Source organism: Macaca thibetana, chromosome 1, assembly GCF_024542745.1.
Source record: "Macaca thibetana thibetana isolate TM-01 chromosome 1, ASM2454274v1, whole genome shotgun sequence".
NCBI lineage: Eukaryota > Metazoa > Chordata > Mammalia > Primates > Cercopithecidae > Macaca > Macaca thibetana.
Window position 1 is genome coordinate 96,861,996 of NC_065578.1, and position 20,492 is coordinate 96,882,487.

General features: G+C 36.2%; 1 protein-coding gene across 4 annotated transcripts in view; it reads right to left on the minus strand.

Moving 5' to 3' along the window:
* DPYD (dihydropyrimidine dehydrogenase) overlaps positions 1–20,492 on the minus strand; it is an 861,482-nt gene that overhangs the window by 371,685 nt on the left and 469,305 nt on the right. For all 4 annotated transcript variants that reach the window (XM_050807345.1, XM_050807361.1, XM_050807352.1 and 1 more), the window contains one exon: positions 5,137–5,301. In XM_050807345.1, the coding sequence (XP_050663302.1) occupies positions 5,137–5,301 (165 nt within the window). The remainder of the gene's footprint in view (positions 1–5,136; positions 5,302–20,492) is intronic.

Genomic DNA, 20,492 nt, shown 5'->3' on the forward strand with positions numbered 1-20,492 from the left:
CCAATGTTCTAAACTTTGGCATTTTTCAATCATGAATGTATAAATTAAAAACAAAGCCCCTCAGGCCCCAGGTGAGACAGAATGGACTCTTTGTGTCAATAAGATACCAAATTATAAAGGAGACCTGAGGCCATGCCAGGCAAAGGTAAAGTCAAGCACCTTTGCACTTAAAGAATAAACTATTCTCAGTGCCACAAGGATTTTTTTTTCCTTTTCTGTGGCAGTTAAACAAGCGCTGGCCTCAAGATAACCAATATAAAAACAATTACAGCTCACTGATCACCAGACACCGACAGACTTCCCCTGTTCCACAAGTCATAACTACAGGTTTGATTAGACAAGAAATGGATTTTAGCAGCTTTCTCCTGATAAGGGACTACCAACCATGGACTGGCTCTGGCCAGTTTATAGAGGCTGTGTACTGAATGCCTTCATGTCTCTGCTTCACCTTTTGATGAACAGAGACCAACTGTAATACATTCAAATGTTAAATCTCCACTGCAAAGTGAACATTACATGTATATAACACGGATGTTTGTTCAGTACACATGCATTAAGACCCCTTCATGAATATTCATAGCTTCTCCTATAACCTAATATGTAACTTAGATGTTAATGCCCCTTCATGAATATTCATAGCTTTTCATATAACCTAATATATAACTTAGATGTTAAGGCCCCTTCATGAATATTCATAGCTTCTCTTATAACCTAGTGTGTATACTTAGCCAACCCCTTCACCATAAATTCCTGTCTCACCTTTCTTCTCTTGAAGTTTCTGTCTCTGGCTTTGGCCAGCGGCCTGCTTCCTAGCCGATAGGTAGTAATACTTTCTAAGACATAAAGCTCTCCTTTCTAAATGGATAAATTGCCTGATTTTTTTTTTCTTTTGGAGATTGAGTTTCACTCCTGTGGCCCAGGCTGGAGTGCAGTGGTGTAATCTTGGCTCACTGCAACCTCCACCTCCCGGGTTCAAGCAATTCTCCTGCCTCAGGCTCCTGAGTAGCTGGGATTACAGGCACCTGCCACCAGCCCGACTAATTTTTTGTATTTTCAGTAGAGACGGGGTTTCACCATGTTGGTCAGGCTGGTCACAAACTCCTGACCTCAAGTGATCTGCCTGCCTTGGCCTCCCAGAGTGCTGGGATTACAGGTGTGAGCCACCACACCCAGCCAATTGTCTGATGTTTTTAAGATAACAAATGCAATAAACCATAGTGGCACTATTGATATCTGTCACTTTGCACCAAAAGAAGTCACAGAAAATCACAGTAGAGTTGCTGCAGAAATCTCAAGTACTTATACTCACCAGGGCATCAAAATTTTAATAGTTATTAGACCCACCACTAGATTGTTACTTAGTGCCTTAAAAAAAAAAAAAAATATATATATATATATATATATATATATATATAGCTATATTGTATATTTTAAGGGAGATAGTGAGAATCCTTTGTAAGCCTATGAATTTTGTTTTATGCCTTCAAAAATATTCTGGAAAGAGGCTCCTAAGCTTCACCAGAGTGCCTAAGGAGTCCATGGTACACATAAAAGGTTAAGTACTCAATATTTAGAGGCTATTTGTCAGTAAAGCACCTTCAGGAGTGCTGATGTAGATCAACTTCTTTGGAGTCACTTTGAACCTAATATGTACAATGCTGATCTCTCAGTAATTAACTGAGAAAGTGTTTTCTACAGAAATGAGGTGTATTGTAATAGATGTATATTTACATATCAATTGTTCTTCCTTATTAATTTCTCTAACAAAGCCATCATTTCCTTTTCTATCTTCACTAGCTGATTCACTGCTGAAGCCCTACCTTTTGCTTCCTACTTTAGCTGCCACAAATGATAAAAAAAAATTCAGTCTTTGCTTCCTAATTCGGTGCATTCAAAGTGTAGCATGTATTTTTTGTTAAAAAAATTTTTCCTCAGCCTGAAATATATGATTCATAAAGATTTTGCATTGAGAATAAAAGGATTCACTTAAAATTGACTTCTGCAAGCCCTAGTTATTCTGTACATTTAATAACAAGCATTACAGAATCTCAACTTAGGAACAAAAAGCTCTTAGTCAGTAATAAATTGTCACTACAATGATCAATGTGCCAAATTTAATTCACAGATAAATAAAAGGAAACCTTGAAAGCCAAGCAGAAGTCTAGTGTGAATGTAGGCTTTGGTATAACTGTGACAATTCAGAGATGAGCCCTCACAATATATTTCAGAGGTCTCTCTGCCTTTACATTCAAGAAGTTCATCAGCTGTCTCCTCTGGTTTACGGTCAACTGGTGCTCACCCTCTCTGGAAACAGAGACATTAGCTAGTGATATTAGCTGACCTATATCCACACCCAGCACAATTCTTTTTATCAGAAAAGTTAGCTTTTGCTTAGAAGCTGCCACAGTGGGTTGAATTGTCCAGTCCCTGTCATTAAAGGTGGCAGCCACGCAGTCGAGAATGATGTGAAAAAACTCCAGCAAGAGTGATAATTAAACTTGGAAAACGAAGGGTCACCTTCTTTCATTCAGCTCATTGGGCAAACGCATCAGAATAATTCCAAAACAGCGGGGGACTGTCTACTCTCAGCATGACAATATCTAGGTACACACACATATTTCTATGGGTTCAAATGGGAATGCCATTTTAATTGTATTTAAAATGTTATCTTCAATATGAGGAGTAAAAATGCTAGAAATTAGTTCTAGGAATACAGAAAAAGAAAAATGTGTATAATCTAAATAGGGAAAGAATCAGAAACAAGAAAACTATGCATTGTTTTCTCAAGAATAAGCATTATAAGAGAAGAAAATAATCACCAGGGAAATTGAAAAGAATATTAACTACATCTCTTCTTTCTACTTGACTGTAGAATCACAAAACAAGGGTTTCCTCTCAGCTTTCTTGTCCACTTACTGTCATTTCTTGGTGGTCATTATTACAACTCACTCCTACCCAAAAAAGAGAAAAAGTATCACATGAAGTTAAGAAAATCCATTGGTAGGAGTTATTTTCCAGGAAAATATTGTTTTTCAGACACATTAGCTTATCTAGATACTATTGATTCAGTATTTGGGAAATTATATTTCATACCATTCTCATGAGGCATTAAAATGTAATACTAGACTGGGAACAGTGACTTACACCTGTAATCCCAGCACTTTGGGAGGCTGAGGTAGGAGGACTGCTTGAGTTCAGGAGTTCAAGACCAGCCTGGGCAACATAGCGAGACTTCATCTCTACAAAAAATTAAACAATTAGCCGGGCATGGTGGCAGGCACCTGTAGGCCCTGGGAGGCTGAGGCGGGAGGATCACTTGAACCTAGGAGCTGAAGGCTGCAGTGAGCCATGATGGCGCCAATGTAGTCTGGCCTGGACTACAGAGCTGGGGGTGTACCCAATCTCTAGTTAAAAAAAGAAAAGTAATACTCAGTATTTAAGGACAACATAGGCAAATGCACTGGACCAGAGAACATTGTTATCAGACAGAAGCATGGATGGTAAAAACAAATTTCAAGTTCAAATTCTAGCTTCACCATATATTAGGTGTGTAATGATTGACATGGTACTTAATCTCTGTGTGCCTCAGTTTCCTCATCAGTGAAATAGAGACAATAATACTACCTATCTCATAAGGTTGTTCAAAAAGATCAAATGAGTTTAAAATAAATAAAACTTTTATAACAGTGCCTAGCACAGAGTGAGTGCTATATGAGTGTTCATAATATATTATTACCATTACTATTATGTTGCATGTTCAGTACCTGGCAGAGTATTTAATACTGTACATCAGGTTTACAAACATATTATTTCTTTTTATAGTTGACCTTTTTTGTTGTCCTTATCATTCTGAGAAATGCTTCCCAAGAGACGTAGGTCCTTTAACAAACAAATAGCTCAGCATACCTCCTATATAGAATGTTATATAATGTGAAAACAGGGATAATTTTCACAACAAGTTCAGGAAGGGAAAGATTCCTAATAAGCAGAAACTAGAGATTTTAGATGGGTCTTGATAGTTCCCTTCACATCTAAATGACTGTCTTGAGGAAGATAAATTATATTTGTTCTATGTGCATGTATTTTATTTCAAATTAAGAGATAATTTTGAAATAATTAGAGCTATGTAAAACAGAAAAAAAAAATTGATGGGCAAGGCAATCGTGTGATTTCTATATTCCTTTGTAAGAATTTGCAATTTATCAGTTTGTAGACAAACATTCACCAGTTTCAATAGATTTTAAAATATATCATTAGTATACTTGAGTGTTGTTTTTGCCTTTGAAAGACATATGTAGGTAGAAAAATATTTTTGATAACATAAACACACGTATTGTCTCAAATCTCAACCTCCATTCACTACCAGTTCATTGAAAGAAAGAATGAAAGAAAGAAATATAAGTTGTGTGTATTCGAAAGAGACAGAGAATTGAGGAAGAGGGAGGGGAAAAGGGAGGAAGGAAGAGAGAGAGAAAGAGGGAGAGGGAGTAGGAAAAAAATAGGAAGTGGGAGAGGCAGGTGGGAGGGAGAGGGACTATACATGAATGACATTAAGGATAACTCTAACCAGACTATTGAAGAGAAAATATTATCTATTATATTTAAGCCTGATTTTACTGCAATATTTATGCATGGTTCTTTAAAAGAAAAAAAAATATTTTATAAAAGATAGTTGACTCATTTAGTATAGGAGTGCTAAAATTATTTGGTGAATTATTTCCCACTGAAAAAATATAAACTTCATAGGAAGATATGCTGCTTCTGCCTCAGGTTCATATTTAAAATGATTTATAGTCTGCAATTTCTTCCTAAGGTCATCACCTTCATAAATACCAGCCACATACAGTGAAAACCAACTCAATAAAATGAGTATTTCATTTCTCTTCCTTCTGCTTATGTAGATACTTCTTCCATCTTACATGGCACCCATTTATAACAAAGCTTCACATTGTGTGGATTTTTATGAGTTCTTGAGCTTTTCTTTATTTTTTATCTTTCTATGCATCAGCAAAGCAACTGGCAGATTCTTTAATAAAATATACACATTAATATTTATAAGCCTATGAATTGGATGTTTAAATAAACATTCACCAACTTATGCCAATTCTCTTGTTTTAGATGTTAAATCACACTTACGTTGTCTGGAAAGTCAGCCTTTAGTTCAGTGACACTTTGACACCAATATGCAGCCGTTTTCTCACTGATGAGCTCAATATTCAGAAACGAGCTTTGTCCAGGGCCATACATGGGGCCAGAGGTGGTTCCCCGGATGATTCTGGGGGAAACATTTGTCACAATGTCCTGATGAAAGAGTAAAGATATTGAGTCTCCTTTTGACAAAGAAAAGCTATAATCTTTATTATCTGCTCATTTCCATATGACAATATTTTATGAAGTCTCTTCTCCCATTTTTGCAGAGGAATTTTTAATATACATTAAATTAGAATTGAACACAAACTACTTGCAAATAAAAAAGGTAAAATAAAGTATTTGTTAGCTTTAGCTAAATTACTTATTGTAATTCTAGGTTTAGAATAGTGCAAAAATAAAAATATTTATATTCATTAACACTGATTTAGGGCATACACGTGTTAACTTGTTTGTGATTAAATAATAAAAACATGATAGGTAAAATGCAAAAGTTTATCATTTCTGTCTATTTAATCTAGGTATCTCCAAGCACAGTTTAACTCCAATAAGAATTAATGTTAGTAAAAACTTTATTTTTTTCCTAAAAAAAGTAATTCCAATATAAATAAGTGAAGGAATACATATTAGTATTACTGGCTCATCAACCATTAACACATATTTTAACAAACTGGCTAGGTCAAATTACTTATAGGATTATAACTATATATTCACATTCAATGAGAAGAAAGTCACTTTCTCCAAGACTGAAATGAGTATATCAATAACTTCCTGATACCTATAAACAGTAAACAGTAAAATTAACTTGCTTGTTAAGTGTAATTAACAATCCACAACTGCTTTTAAAGCTGTATTAACAAAGAAGAATAACATTCTTCCATTACTTAAAACTAAAAAGAAACAAAGAAGGAAAATGTTTCTTTTGCCAACTTCCAATTAAAATTAATTTTGAGTAAAGGTCATTTAGTTAAGGATTTATCAGAATTAGTCATTTAAGTACCCCTCCTCACCATCTTGTCACTTTTAGTAAGATAACATGAACCCCCATTAGTATATAGCAATTAAGGTCAATTTACATATTTTAATTAAGAACCACCCCATATAAAACAATTAGCGTAATAGGCATACTAACTGGATTTCATAACATTTGGACGTTTTTCCAACTAGATAGACAGGAAACCTTAATTAGCATTAATTAGTGCTGATCTGCATATGTTTGATAAGGCATACCCTTGCCACAAAAGATTATTTATTCCTGAATCTGCCAAATGCTACAGTTGCCGAGGATAAAAGGACTTTTCTTCACATTGCATGTTAATTTCTGGTAATTTACATTCACTTTTACATTCGAATTAGTATATTGTAAAATAAATGGTATAAATGTTACAATAAGCCTCCTTAAATATGTACATTTTAACTTATAGGAATCATGCCAGTTAATTTTTTACTAATTAAGTCATTCCATTTCTATTGTAATTGTGTGCAACATCTCCAGTTTGCTTTGATTTGCTATTGTGAAACCATGTTTCACAATCTTAATGGGTAAAATGACAAATAGAGTTACTTCAGGAAGCTCAAGCCTAGTGCATCAATTTCCATCTTGGCAAATGCTTAATGTTCTGCCTCCCTACAGGTGGCTCTGTGAAGCTCATCCAGTGGGTACTCCGGTGTTTTCATGGTCTGAGAAGACAATTCTTGAAATGTTTCACTCAGATGAGGCTGGTTTTCTTCTATGTTCCAATTTTCAAGAGCCATACCCTTTAAGCCTTGAGATCCTCCTTTCCTCCTCTGCTTTACTCCCTACTCTAAACACTCTTCACCTAAGTAAGTCCAACCTAGGCCACAAGTTGTTCTCTACACAGGATTTCTTAGCCAAGGAGGAGTGAAATCTGTATTTAGTTCACCAAGTCAAGTGCCCTGGTACTGTGTTGGTGGGCAAATATTGGGGCATCTGGTTTTGATGACCATTTTTTAATTTATTGGTCTGGAAGCAGATGCTTCCTGCTTATTCAACAAAACTGACTCATGTTAGCAGCATCCCTACTCCTGCCCCTTCTCCACGTCTTCACTTAGACTTCAGTTCCTTTGAGAAGTTTTTCTTTTCTGTCCAACTCCATTGAGTCTTAGTAACACGCTCTGACTCATGCCACCATAACAATATATACCTTCCCCAACTGGCACTCTTACTACCGTTTATTGTGATTGTCTATATTCCTGACTGTACCTTCCACTACAGCATAAGACTTGTAAAGAAAGAAACTATATTTTGTTTACTATTATATGCCCAGCTTCCAGCCTGGCCTTTAGTGGTGCTAAAGTATTGTATCTTGAATGAGTCTAGACTAAAACCATAGGCACTAGAATCAGTCTTGTCCTGAGGTATGAGAACCAAAGATACTTATTGCTGGCTGCATTCTGCTGCTGAACAGACCAGGGTTTGGGCTTTGATATAGTTTGGATGTGTAGCCCACTGAAATTTCATGTTGAAATGTAATCCTCAGTGTTGGAGGAGGGGCTTGGTGGAGGTGATTGATTGCATCATGGGGGAGAATTTCTCATAAATAGTTTAGAGTCATCCTCTTGGTACTGTCCTCATGAAAATGAGTGAGTTCTTGTAAGACCTGGCCCTTTAAAAGTGTGTAGCACCTCTCCCCTCTTTCCCTTGCTCCTGATTTATCATATGATCTGACTGCTCCCCCTTCACCTTCACCTTCTGCCTTGATTGGAAGCTTCCTGAGGCCTCCACATTAGCAGATGCTGCTGTGCTTCCTTTAGAGCCTGCAGAACCATATGCCAATTAAACTTATTTTTCTTCATGAATTTCCCAGGCTCAGGTATGTCTTTATAGCAAAAATAGGCTTTTATTCAAAGTTCAGGATTTATTACTATGCTTAGATCTTTTCCTGCTAGTCCATTTCTCTAGAATTGGGGTTCTTGCTTGCTTCTTCTGATCCTTCAGGGACCCCTTTTTCTACAACTCAGAACACCCCCTCCCACGGCTAGATCCCTGAACCAAGTGATGTGATACAAACCACCCACTGCTATAGGCCTTCTCACACAGCCTACTGTGACGACTGGCTGACAGAAAGCATGCTTGAACTTCACCACACTGCAGCTTCTAAGACCTTCCTGATTGCTAGTCCTTAACTGCTGGGTATCGCTGATCTCTAGGATTTAAATAGAATGCCCCCATTCAGATACAGTCCAACTCCCAGGCTTTTTTGGTTCATGTGGATGTGAATTCTTAACCTGATCCATGACCACCTAGGGTATTTCCTAGCTAATGAGCCTGTCCAACTACAGTTGTCTTTTATGTTTGTCCTGTATGCTAAGAACACATCTTAACAGTATACGTAGGAATTTTTAAAATATCATAGAATATAAAAGACACAGAATGGAAATTTCACCTATAACTAATAAGGAAAAAAACCTTATGGTTCAGAAATTCTAAGATATATGCTATATGCTATTTACAGTAACCCTACTAATAACCACAAGGCCAACATCTCACATTAGCCAAAAGGATCTATAAGCTGACAATATTTAATTGGAGGACTGTCAAGAAAATGCTTCTTTCTTAAGCATTTCCCCCCTCAGTAATAACTCAAAACCTACAATTCTACCTTTAAGAAATTTTTCTTTGTGTGTTATGAGCAAGTTTCTTATTAATGTTAGAGCTGGTTTATTTTTCTCTTCTATGATGTGGTGTTAAACTGTAAATATAGCATAGGAGAGTTATCAATGATCTCCTTAATCAAGATAATGAATAGGAAGTACAAACCAAATCAAAGGAAAATTTATCTACTTTATAATAGAGAATGCTTAATCATTTGTGTTGATTTATAATAGAGAATGTTTATTTAAACAGGTCAATTTTCTCATTCCTTAATTCAACCAAACGTAAAAGGCCCTTTATAACTTCTCAAATTACAGATGCCTACTGTTGTAGAACGTGTTAACCATCTGTAAGGCATTTGTTAACATGATAGAAATTCAACATTTTCCAAATTCAACTAAAGTGGCAAAATTCCAGTGTATTCATCCAGTAATAAATGGGTAATATAAATTTTATTCTAGGTTTTCTTTCCCAAATTCAGTCATGTTTGCCACTGTTTTGCCAAAAACCTTCTCCACTGACTTGAGACTTTTAGAATTTTTAAATTAAGTGAAAGATGAATGAAAACACAGATATAACCAACTATCTTTGGTTATATAACTAGAGTTAGAGTTTCAATAATTGGACAATAACTTACTAAAGCTTTTGACCTGGGAAGACTAGAATTTGAGTGTGATTTCATAAGAGAATATTTTGCTTAAATATTTAATGGCTAAGTCTTATTAGCATTGCTTAAGGGAGTTAATACAACAACATAAACATATTCAAGAATAGTTAGAGTAGATAAGAGTTCATTCTCTATAATAAAAAAGACAAACTGCCATAGCTCTAATCTTCAGTGCATTAACAATATTCAGATATTTTAAAAAACAGATGTTTATAGAAAAGGAAGTGTTAGGTAATATCTTAGCTTTATGTAATATTATAACTACCATTATAACATCAAGTATTAGTGACCTTTTAACATTTGAAGTGATGATAGTGATTTTTTCTCTATCAGAAAAGAGATTTAAATGGTAAACTGACTAATCATATTTGTTTAGGTTCATTTACTTGACCTCTCTTATGTAAAAACTTATGATGTTTCCATGGTTACTACTGAATTAAAACAGTCACAATTGCCACAACTAACGGAAAAAGAAAACTTTGCAGAAATATCTGAATAAGAGGCTAGAAAAAGAATGGGGTCAAGCAAAGTTGGATGAAAACAGGAAATAAAATTTGCAAAGTGAATCATAGCTACATATACCACAGTGGATTAATTTTATAAACATCTTGTTGAATGAAAAGGGCACGTTCTAGAAAAATATGTAGAATATGACACACAACACAAAGCAATATATTGTTTAGTGAAACATACTGATAGGATAAAACTATAAATATAAGTAAGGTAACAACTAAAAATAATTCATGATAGAAGTTACTTCTTGGAGTAGGTAGATGCTGGAGGAGAAATAGGAAATGGTAGAGCAAGGAGGCCTTTCTGAAACTACTAGTGATATATAATTATAAAGAAACTTTACTCTTGAACTGCAGAAGTGTGGTAGAATGAGAAATCTGTTCAATGAGTTATGTGGCAGTATAGTGTATACTGCTACGAGTTGTTGATAAAGTTTTATCAGTTTACCTGAAAACCTGTAACTGAAATCGAAGAAACATTTGTTTCCTTAACTTCCAAGATTCTGCTGCAAATATTTTGTCAAAAATATTTTAATTATTTGGTTTTATAAATTAGGAGTTAAAAAATTAAATGTACTTCCTGACAAACTGTTTTCTAAAATATATCACTTTCCTCATAAAATCCTACTAAGTACAACATAACCATACACTATTCCACAAAAGAGGAAAACCACTCTGCAAACAAGTCTAACAACAAATATCTTGTTACCGAGTCAGATTCCATCATTATAAATCTAACATACTGCTACCCTGGGAATAGCAAAAAGTGAAATAAAATTCAAGAGTGGCCCAGTTTCTAGAACAATTGCGCTACTATGAAAGAACTCGCTAACATTTTATTTTCTTCATGAACTACGTATATTAATATTTGATTCCTCCCCAAAATAAACTTTATAATGGTCAGAATAATCTCTACTTGGTTTTCTCGGAGGGACAAAGTGAGCAAGATGAGTATTTGTTCTCAATAAATCATTTTTTTTTCTCTTGTAATATCTTATATAAAGATAGTACTCAATATCTGAATTAGTGACAGAATTTGCCCTTTTGTTATCAGGAACTTCAGACCTATCTACATGGAAAACACAATAAGCAAAAATAGCACTACTATCCTAGAAATAAAAGATAAATTATCAGAGAAGTTGTAGCACTGACATTGTAGAAATAATAGTATTTTAGACATGTATGGCACAAATCTTTCACATATATCACTCTTCTGAAATTATCACGACCTATCCATGGTTGTATATCTAGTAAGCATTAGAGATGAGACTAGAACTCAGGTGTGCTTATGTGATACGGATAATAATAATGTTGTTAGTGACTTCTTAACATTTAATATACATAATAATAATTAGAACTTATTTCAGTTGCAAGAAAAACAAATCAACTTGAATAAGTTAAATTTTTAAAAAGTGGGGTGTGGTCTATTTATTTTAAGGAAAAGGAGAATTTCACATAACATACACAAATATGCAACTATACTTCAGCTAGGAATGATTCTTTGTCTCCTCTCTGCTTCTGTTGGCTGATTTCTTCACTTTTCTTTCTGTCTCTCTACAGAGAGCTTCCTCTGTCTCAGTTCATAGGATAGAATATAACTCTCTGACAAGTCCCAAGTTCACAAGTTGTAGGGAAAGACACTCCTCCAAACTTGTAATCTCTTAGGCCAGATTTTAACCCCTGGTGACAGGGCCCTAATGGGCTTAAGTTGCATTAGTTAGTCATCCCTTGTTTAATGAACTATGTCTGGCAGGATAAATTTAATTAGGATTCACACAGATGCTCAGGTAAACAATGATGGGGTAACTGAGAGCTGGGCAACTAGTATTACAGGAATCCGTGACACCAGGACCAGTAGATTTAAATTCACCTTAGAAAGTTTAGAAGAAAATATATAGACACTGACAAAGGATAATTATCTAGGAAAATGGTGGTCAGACAGGCAAAATAATTATCATTTAGTGAAATAAAAACTCTCCATAGTCTTGAATCAAACATGATGATCCATTTCCTATTCCTGTGGCCCAAAACCTTGCAAGATCAAAATTCTAAGAATGCTTTGACATTCTCCAATGTTTTAGACTACACTGGGAATCTCTCATTATCATGTGTTAGTGTGTTGAAGACGGCAACACAAAATAGCATGGTGTGGTGTACTTAATCTCAGCCTTGGCCTAGGCTGAACCGACGGAATGAATAGATATTCTACGTAAGAGGGGAGGACAGTGGAAGAAGTAGGAAAGGAGGAACAAAGAAGAGCACATTGTTCTAAAATGAATAAGAAAACATGTATGACCTTATTAGGCTTAAAAGAGGGGAATAATAAATGAAAACTGACTAGACTGAATGTCTGCTATATGTCAAGGAAGGAGTTTTACTCACATTTTCTCCAGTGCTCACCCAACACCAAATGTTCCTCACTCTTGGATAGTGTGTCACATATATAAAGCATGTGGTGTCTTATACTGTAGAAATATGGAGATTAATTTTCTGAATTTTATTCATGTCTGACTGATAAAAATACTGGCTCATATAATCATGTAGCCTTTTGTTTTTCCTCTTGCCCTTTTTCAAAGAACTTATGATTTTGTAAACTAGACACTAAAAGCGGTTTGTTTTGTTTTTTGACCTTCTCATCTGCCGATCCGGATAACTATCACTCTGTCACAGAGAAGATGTAGGATATTAAATGAAGCAATACAGCACATGACTGGCATGTGGTATTTGATAAATAAATGTTTATTCATTCACCAACTCACTAGCTTCAGAAACAGTCAAAACAAAAGTTGTGAGAGTTCAGGTGACTGATTTTAACTAGTTCACGGCTAAAGCTGGGAAATAAACCGGAAATGAGGATGGGAGGATTAAACAGAGTTGGGTCAGATTGCAGAGTCTTGAATGACTGTTTTAAGGAGTTCAAACTTTTTCTGCAGGCTTTGAGAATCCATTGTGTTCTGTCTCCTATTCAAGTTATTAATACCAATAGCTCACAGCAGCTGTGCATTCACAGAGATAAGTTTTACAAGAAACAGATGAAGGGCTTTTTTAGTGCTGATATCAGATGGATTAGAACGTGATTAATCAACAGACAGACAATGATTAAATTATTGGGTTCACTGTTCAGATAAGAGGTTTTGGATACACTCTGCCAAACTGTAATTAACTTAGAAATTTCTGCTGGCCTGCTTATAAGGTGATCATGTGATATGCTTTGAAGAAATCTTTTAAGGCCCAGAATAGCAGCTGTGAAGGTGTAAGCATGAGTCAGTTTTAACAATTATTAATTATCTTCAAGTATTAGAACAGAATTTTCACTGGAAGTGATAAATACTTTTTAAAATCTTTACTTTTAAAAAAACTTGTGTAAATCTCTGGCTCTATTCTACCATCGACTGCAAATGAAATGACTACTATTGAAAGCAGTGTCTAAAAGAGTCGAGAGAGGAGTTTTCCATTTCTACAACATGGCTAACAAGATACTGAGAGAAATCCCTTGCAATATAACACATATAAACCTACTGGATAGGATTTTTTTTTTTTTTCTAAAAGATGCACAGCTGTACTGGTATCAAAACAAGGAAATTTCTGAGAGATCAGAAATAAGCATAAAGCAGAGATTCACAAGGGCTAACTAACTATTGGGTGGTGTTTACCCTCAAGGTTTTTGCCCATCCCTGGTGGCCTAGAAACTGAGTTACAAACACCTGAGATAGCAGACAAAGTCTAGGACTGAGCACGTTGTGAGGTAGAATAGAAATCTCCACATAAATATAGGACCAAGAAAGAATGATGCTCTCACTAGAAAATAACTAGAGAGCAATGGCGGGGCATGTGCTAGCTTCAGCTTTAGTAATCAAGGAGATAAATAAGTCTCTTCTAAGAATCTAAACCTGTGTGAGTGCCAAAATTTAAACTGCGAGGTTAAAAATTTGGTTTAAAAGTGGTTCCTAGTCATGGTGTCCTTAGATAACTAGTAAAAGAATTTCCTCTCTGGAAGAATTTATTTTACCTCAAATATTTCTAAATTCCCATAAATACATTTTCAAGGAATGTGAGCCCACAAGAGAATGAAACCACTAATGACATGAGAAAAAAGATATCATAGATGGGAGCCAGTGCAAAGAGAAAGCTACAAAATCAGATCTACCAAAAAATGTATATAATGGGATTATCAGATATAGAATATAAAAATTTTAATATGCTTAAAAATACAAGAGAGACTTGAATGTATAAATAATGAGAAACTCAAAGTTTATCATGAAGATGTAACATATGACCAAATAGAATTTCTAGAAATAAAAAAATATGGAAAATTAAAACCTAATAGTTTGGGGATGACATGATGATATATCTGGGCAAGTTTACCTGAAAGCACAAACAAATATGATGTAAAACATGATCAAGAGATTAAGAGACATGGAGAATAGATTAACAAGGTAAAGGAAAAATCAAATTGTAGTTCACAAGAAGCAAATGGAGAGAACTGGGAGAGGCACTATTTCCAAAGATATTGTCAGAGGTTTAATAGAATTGATGAAGGCTACCAATTCTCAGATTCCAGACACCAACAAACTAAAGAAAGTAAGTTTTTAAAAGAATTGATATCTAGATACTTTGTAGTATATAAAGCAACAATAAGAAAGGGAAGAATTAAAAAATAACCAGAGGTAAAAAAGACTACTCCAAAAATAAAAAGCAGATTGAAAGCTCACTTCTTGGCAGTACCAATGAAAGCCAGAAGAGAGGAGAATATTTCATATGAATAAGAAATGCTAACTGAGAATTGTATACCTAGTAGATTTATAACTCAAGGATAAAGATAAAATAAAGACACTTCCGACAAAAGGAATGGTGAGCAAATAGTATATGGTAGAGAAAATTAATGACTGATGCTAATTCTGCAACTAGGATTGATATGAAAAAACAAAATAATGAATAATAACAAGAAAAAAGCAAGCTGTGTAAAAATATAAATATGTGATTATGTTTATATGAAGCAAAAAAATAAACAAAACTAAACAGTACACTGTTTAGAAATACATTATGTGTAAAACATATGCAAAAGCAAGATGATTATCATAAAATCTAAAATAGTCACCTTTGAAGGGAGGCGAAAGGAATATAATTGAGGAGGTACACATAGAATCAAAGGCACAGGAATATCTTATGTTCGCTTATTCTGTGAAATGAGAAAAAGGTATTCATTTTTATTATATTTTAAACTATATAGTTTTTGTAGGTATGCAATTTTGATAGTAAAAAATGAAAACAAAGTTATTAGCAGAAAAAAAAAAAACAGGTACAAATCTGAAGCTAACAGTATTTGATGACTCTAAGATTGTATGTTTTGCCTCAATATGACTGCCTCTGTTGACATATGGTTCTGAATGATGTTTTAGAAAGAATATTGATTCCAGGCATTCCTCTAACAAAATGATGAGCTTGTATGACATGATCCTTTGGGATTACAGATCCCTTGGTGGATCCCTAATCTACCACTGATGAGGATTTCAATGTCGTTTATCTATACAAATACAAAACATACAACCTGGAAACATCTCAGATTGGAGATACTGCTATCTGAAACCCTTGGCACAAATTTATGATTTAGAGGCACTGGGGCTCAAAAACGATACCCCAAAGTATGGTGCATTGATACGCTGAGTACTTTGAACTAAAGTAACAGCCTCAGAACCAAGGTCTCCCTGGCCTTCTCCCAAGCCCTCATCTCTTGATCCTTTCTCTCCTGAAGTGCAGGGGAGGCTTTCTCAGAAGTTTCTTTTATCTGACTAAAGGAAATCCTTCCTGAAGAAATGTCATTGTCATGAAGTCCTTGCCTGGAATCTACATAACCAGCGAAGACTAACTCTTTGCAAAAGAAGAGACACGGTGGCTCATGCCTGTAATCCCAGCACTTTGGGAGGCCAAGGCAAGCGGATCACTGGAGTTCGGGAGTTGGAGACCAGCCTGACCAACATGGAGAAACCTCATCTCTACTAAAATACAAAATCAGCCGGGTAATCCCGGCTACTCGGGAGGTTGAGGCAGGAGAATCGCCTCTCCTGAACCCAGGAGGTGGAGGTTGCGGTGAGCTGAGATCACACCATTGCACTCCAGGCTAGGCAACAAAAATGAAACTCCATCTCAAAAAAGAAAAAAAAAAAAAAAAAAAAAAAAAAGATCACACTTAGGCTTTTCACCTATTCTTAAGGCTACTACCCAGGAGAATTTATCTGCATAAAGACAACCTTTGTTTGCAGTTCGTTTTCTCCTTTCACCCTTCTATTGCTTGTGCTGCCACCTCCCCTCAGACGCCCCAATCCCCTACTTCATTCTGTAGCTCAAAATGTTATTTAGGCTTCCACAATTTGGCCCTCCTTAGAGTCTCATATTTTGTGGGACTTCCGTGTATATGAAGGTGATAAATTTGTATGCCCTTTCTCCTGTTAAATCTGTCTACTTTCAACTTTATTCTAGAGATTCCAATCATAGAAATTTTGGAAAACAGGGAAAGCTTAAAACTTCCCTATAGAGGTAATTTCAAATTCCTATTAAAGTCAATTCAGGCAACACACACCTCTGTTTTGGCTACCTTAGGGAACCTTCCTCACCAATATCCTACTGTCTAAAATGGAAAGAAAAAAATGAGGAGAATAAAAAGTTTGTTTCTGCCAAGAATCTATGAAACTATTCAGCTAACGAAAAATCATTCATTTGAGCATATATACAAAGTCAAACTACCCTAAATATAAGTTAAGCAGCTATGAGATATAATAATTAAAATAATAAAATTTGAACTCTGTTTTCTCATCATTCTACTCAATAGCATTCTTTCATATATTAGGCCATAAAGATGTTTGTATTATAATTACAAAACACCATTAAAAAATGTATTATGTCCTACAGCACTTAGCCTTGACAAACAATTACTGGATCTCACATTCAACTGAATACAAAAAGCAATCTTTATCACAAGGTTAAAATTAGCCTTGGAACAATAAATGCTTTCAAAGCTATTGTAAACTCCAAACTGCTTTGCATCAGTCTCTTTTGAGGAACTGAAAACAGGTAAACTGAAGGACATTTGAAAAACTTCCTGTCTGTGTCCTCTCAATTTTTTTTGAGTTTTCTTTTTTTTTTTTCTTTTTAGTTTTATAGGAGACAATCATGTTATACCTGAAAGGTGATCCATATGGCCCTCACAGGGAAAGGTTTCATAAGTTAAAATCAAAACCAAACAAAAATAATTAACCAAGCAAACAAAGAAACCAGGTGATCCATATGGCCCTCACAGGGAAAGGTTTCATAAGTTAAAATCAAAACCAAACAAAAATAATTAACCAAGCAAACAAAGAAACCCTGAGAATTCTGAATTTCACAATGTGTTATTCACAATAGTACTCTAATTATCAGCATTACTTTTCAGGCATTACTATAGAAAAAAAAAATGAATAAATTTGATTCATGGAGGAGGGACCTGAGCAAATAGATTTGTTAGTTAGTTCAAACCCAGAATTCTAAGATAACACACTTCTCAGTTCATCCTTCAGAAGACAATATGATATGTAGAATTTCATCATTTAAATTACTTAGCAAATTATTTTAATCAGAGTAGCTTCTCTTTCTGTAAAAGGTGTTGTAAACTAAAAATAAAATTCTAAGCCTCCCAATCATATGAATAGAACCCCTCCTCTCAGTCAAGGGCATTACAAAGTTAACCTGAAAAACTAGTTCAGGCCATGATGGGAAGGTGGGGCTGGACCTGCCTCATTCTATTCTCTTCCTTTTGAAACTCAGGCATAACTGTCCACTATTAACATTAAAACAGAGATCTTAAGACTGATGAAACAAACTTTTTGTGCAATAAGACACCAAATTCCAGCCTCACTCTAGGTAATTTATTTTACCCTAAACTATATTTCTTTAACATATTTTGAAATGGTCCTGCAAAGCTGTCTCTTGTGGGGAAAATCTACTTTCTGTGGAGAACCCCCTTCCTTTTCCATGTTTTTTCCCTGATCTAGGAGAGAATTAACTAAGAGTCTGGCACATTTTTAAGTCTGATAAGAAACATTTACAATCTATTCTCTCTGTAGCCCGCTACCTGGAGGTTTCATCTGCATAATAAGAATCTTGGTCTCCATAACCCCTTATCTTAGCCAAGAAACTCCCTTCTATTGATTCCAAGTCTTCAGCTAAACTCTTTCAACCAACTTCCAATTGGAAAATCTCTGAATCTATGACTTGGAACCCTCCCCCACTTCAAGTTGTCCTGCCTTTCTGGACCAAATCAATATACATCTTATGTGTATTGATTGATGTCTTATGTCTCCCTAAAATGTGTTGATGTAATTTGGCTGTGTCCCCACCCAAATCTCATCTTGAATTCTCACATGTTGTGGGAGGGACTTGGTGGGAGATAACTGATTCATAGAGCAAGTTTTCCCGTGATGCTCTCGTGATACTGAATAAGTCTCAGGAGATCTGATGGTTTTATAAAGAGGAGTTCTCCTACACAAGCTCTCTCTCTTTGCCTGCTGCCATCCATGTAAGATGTGATTTTGTCCTCCTTGCCTTCTCCTATGATTGTGAAGCCTCCCCAGCCACGTGTAACTGTAAAGTCCATTAAACCTCTTTATTTTGTAAAATGCCAAGTCTTGGGTGTGTCTTTATTAGCAGCATGAAACGGACTAATATAGTAAATTGGTACCAGTAGAGTGGGGTGCACATGAAAAGACACCCAAAAATGTGGAAGTGACTATGGAACTGGATAGCAGGCAGAGGCTGGAACAGTTTGGAGGGCTCAGAAAAAGGAAAATATTGGAAAGTTTGGAACTCCCTAGTGACTTGTTGAATAGCTTTGACAAAAATGTTGATAATGATATGGGCAATGAAATTCAGGCTGAGATGGTCTCAGATGGAGATGAGGAAGTTGTTGGAAACTAGAGGAAAGGTAACTTTTGTTGTTTTAGCAAAGAGACTGGCAGGATTTTGCCCCTGCCCTAGAGATCTGTGGCACTATGAACTTGGGAGAGATGATTTAGGGTATCTGGCAGAAGAAATTTCTAAGCAGCAAAGCATTCAAGAGGTAACTTGGGAGTCGTTAAAGGCATTCAATTTTAAAAGAAAAACAGAGCTTAAAAGCTTAGAAAATTTACAACCTAGCTGAGCATGGTGGCTCATGCTTGTAACACCAGCACTTTGGGAGGCTGTGGTGAGCAGATCACTTGAGATCAGGAGTTCAAGACCAGTCTGGCCAACATGGTGACACCCTGTGTCTACTAAAAATATAAAAATCAGCTGGGTGGGGTGACAGGTACCTGTAATACCAGCTACTCAGGAGGCTGAGGCAGGAGAATCACTTGGACTTGGCAGGCGGAGGTTGCAGTGAGCTGAGATTGCACCACTGCACTCCAGCCTGGGCACCAGAGCAAGACCCTGCCTCAAAAAAAAAAAAAAAAAAAAAAAAAAAAAGAAAAAGAAAAGAAAAGAAAAAGAAAAGAAAAGAAAAAGAAAAGAAAAGAAAAAAGAAAATTTTCAACCTGACAATGAGATAAAAAAGAAAATCCCATTTTGTGAGGAGAAATTCAAGCCAACTGCAGAAAGTTGCATAAGTAACCAGGAGTCAAAAGCTAATCCCCAAGACAATTGAAAAAATGTCTCCAGGGCATGCCAGAGACCTTTGTGGCAGCCTCTCCTATCACAGGCCCAGAGGTTTAGGAGGAAAAAATGGTTTCATGGGCCAGGCCCAGGGTCCCTCTGCTGTGTGCAGTCTAGGGACTTGGTGCCCTGTGTCCCAGCAACTCCAGCCATGATTAAAAGGGGCCAAGGTACAGCTCAGGCTGTTGCTTCAGAGGGTGGAAGCCTCAGGCCTTGGCAGCTTCCACATAATATTGAGCCTGCAGGTGCACAGAAATCACACATAGAGGTTTGGGAAACTTTACCTAGATTTCAGAGGATATATGGAAATGCTTCGATGCCTAGGGCAGCAAAAGTTTGCCGCAGGGGTGGGATCCTCATGGAGAACCTCTACTGGGGCAGTGCAGAAGGGAAATGTGGCATCAGAGCTCCAGCACAGAGTCCCTACTAGGGCACTGCCTAGTGGAGCTGTGAGAAGAGGGCCACCGTCCTCCAGACCCCAGAATGGTAGATCCTCTGACAGCTTGCACCATGCACCTGGAAAAGCTGCAGACACTCAACACCAGACTGTGAAAGCAGCCAGAAGGAGGGCTCTAACCCTGCAAAGCCACAGGGTGGCACTGGCAAAGGCCATGAAAGCCCACCTCTTGCATCAGCATGACCTGGATGTGGGACGTGGAGTCAAAGGAGATCATTTTGGAACTTTTTAAGATTTGACTGCCCCGCTGGATTTCAGACTTGCTTGGGGTCTGTAGTTCCTTTGTTTTGGCCAATTTCTTCCATTTGGAATGGCTGTATTTACCCAATGCCTCTACCCCCATTGTATCTAGGAAGTAACTAAGTTTCTTTTGATTTTACAGGCTCATAGGTGGAAGTGACTTGCCTGGTCTTGGATGAGACTTTGGACTTT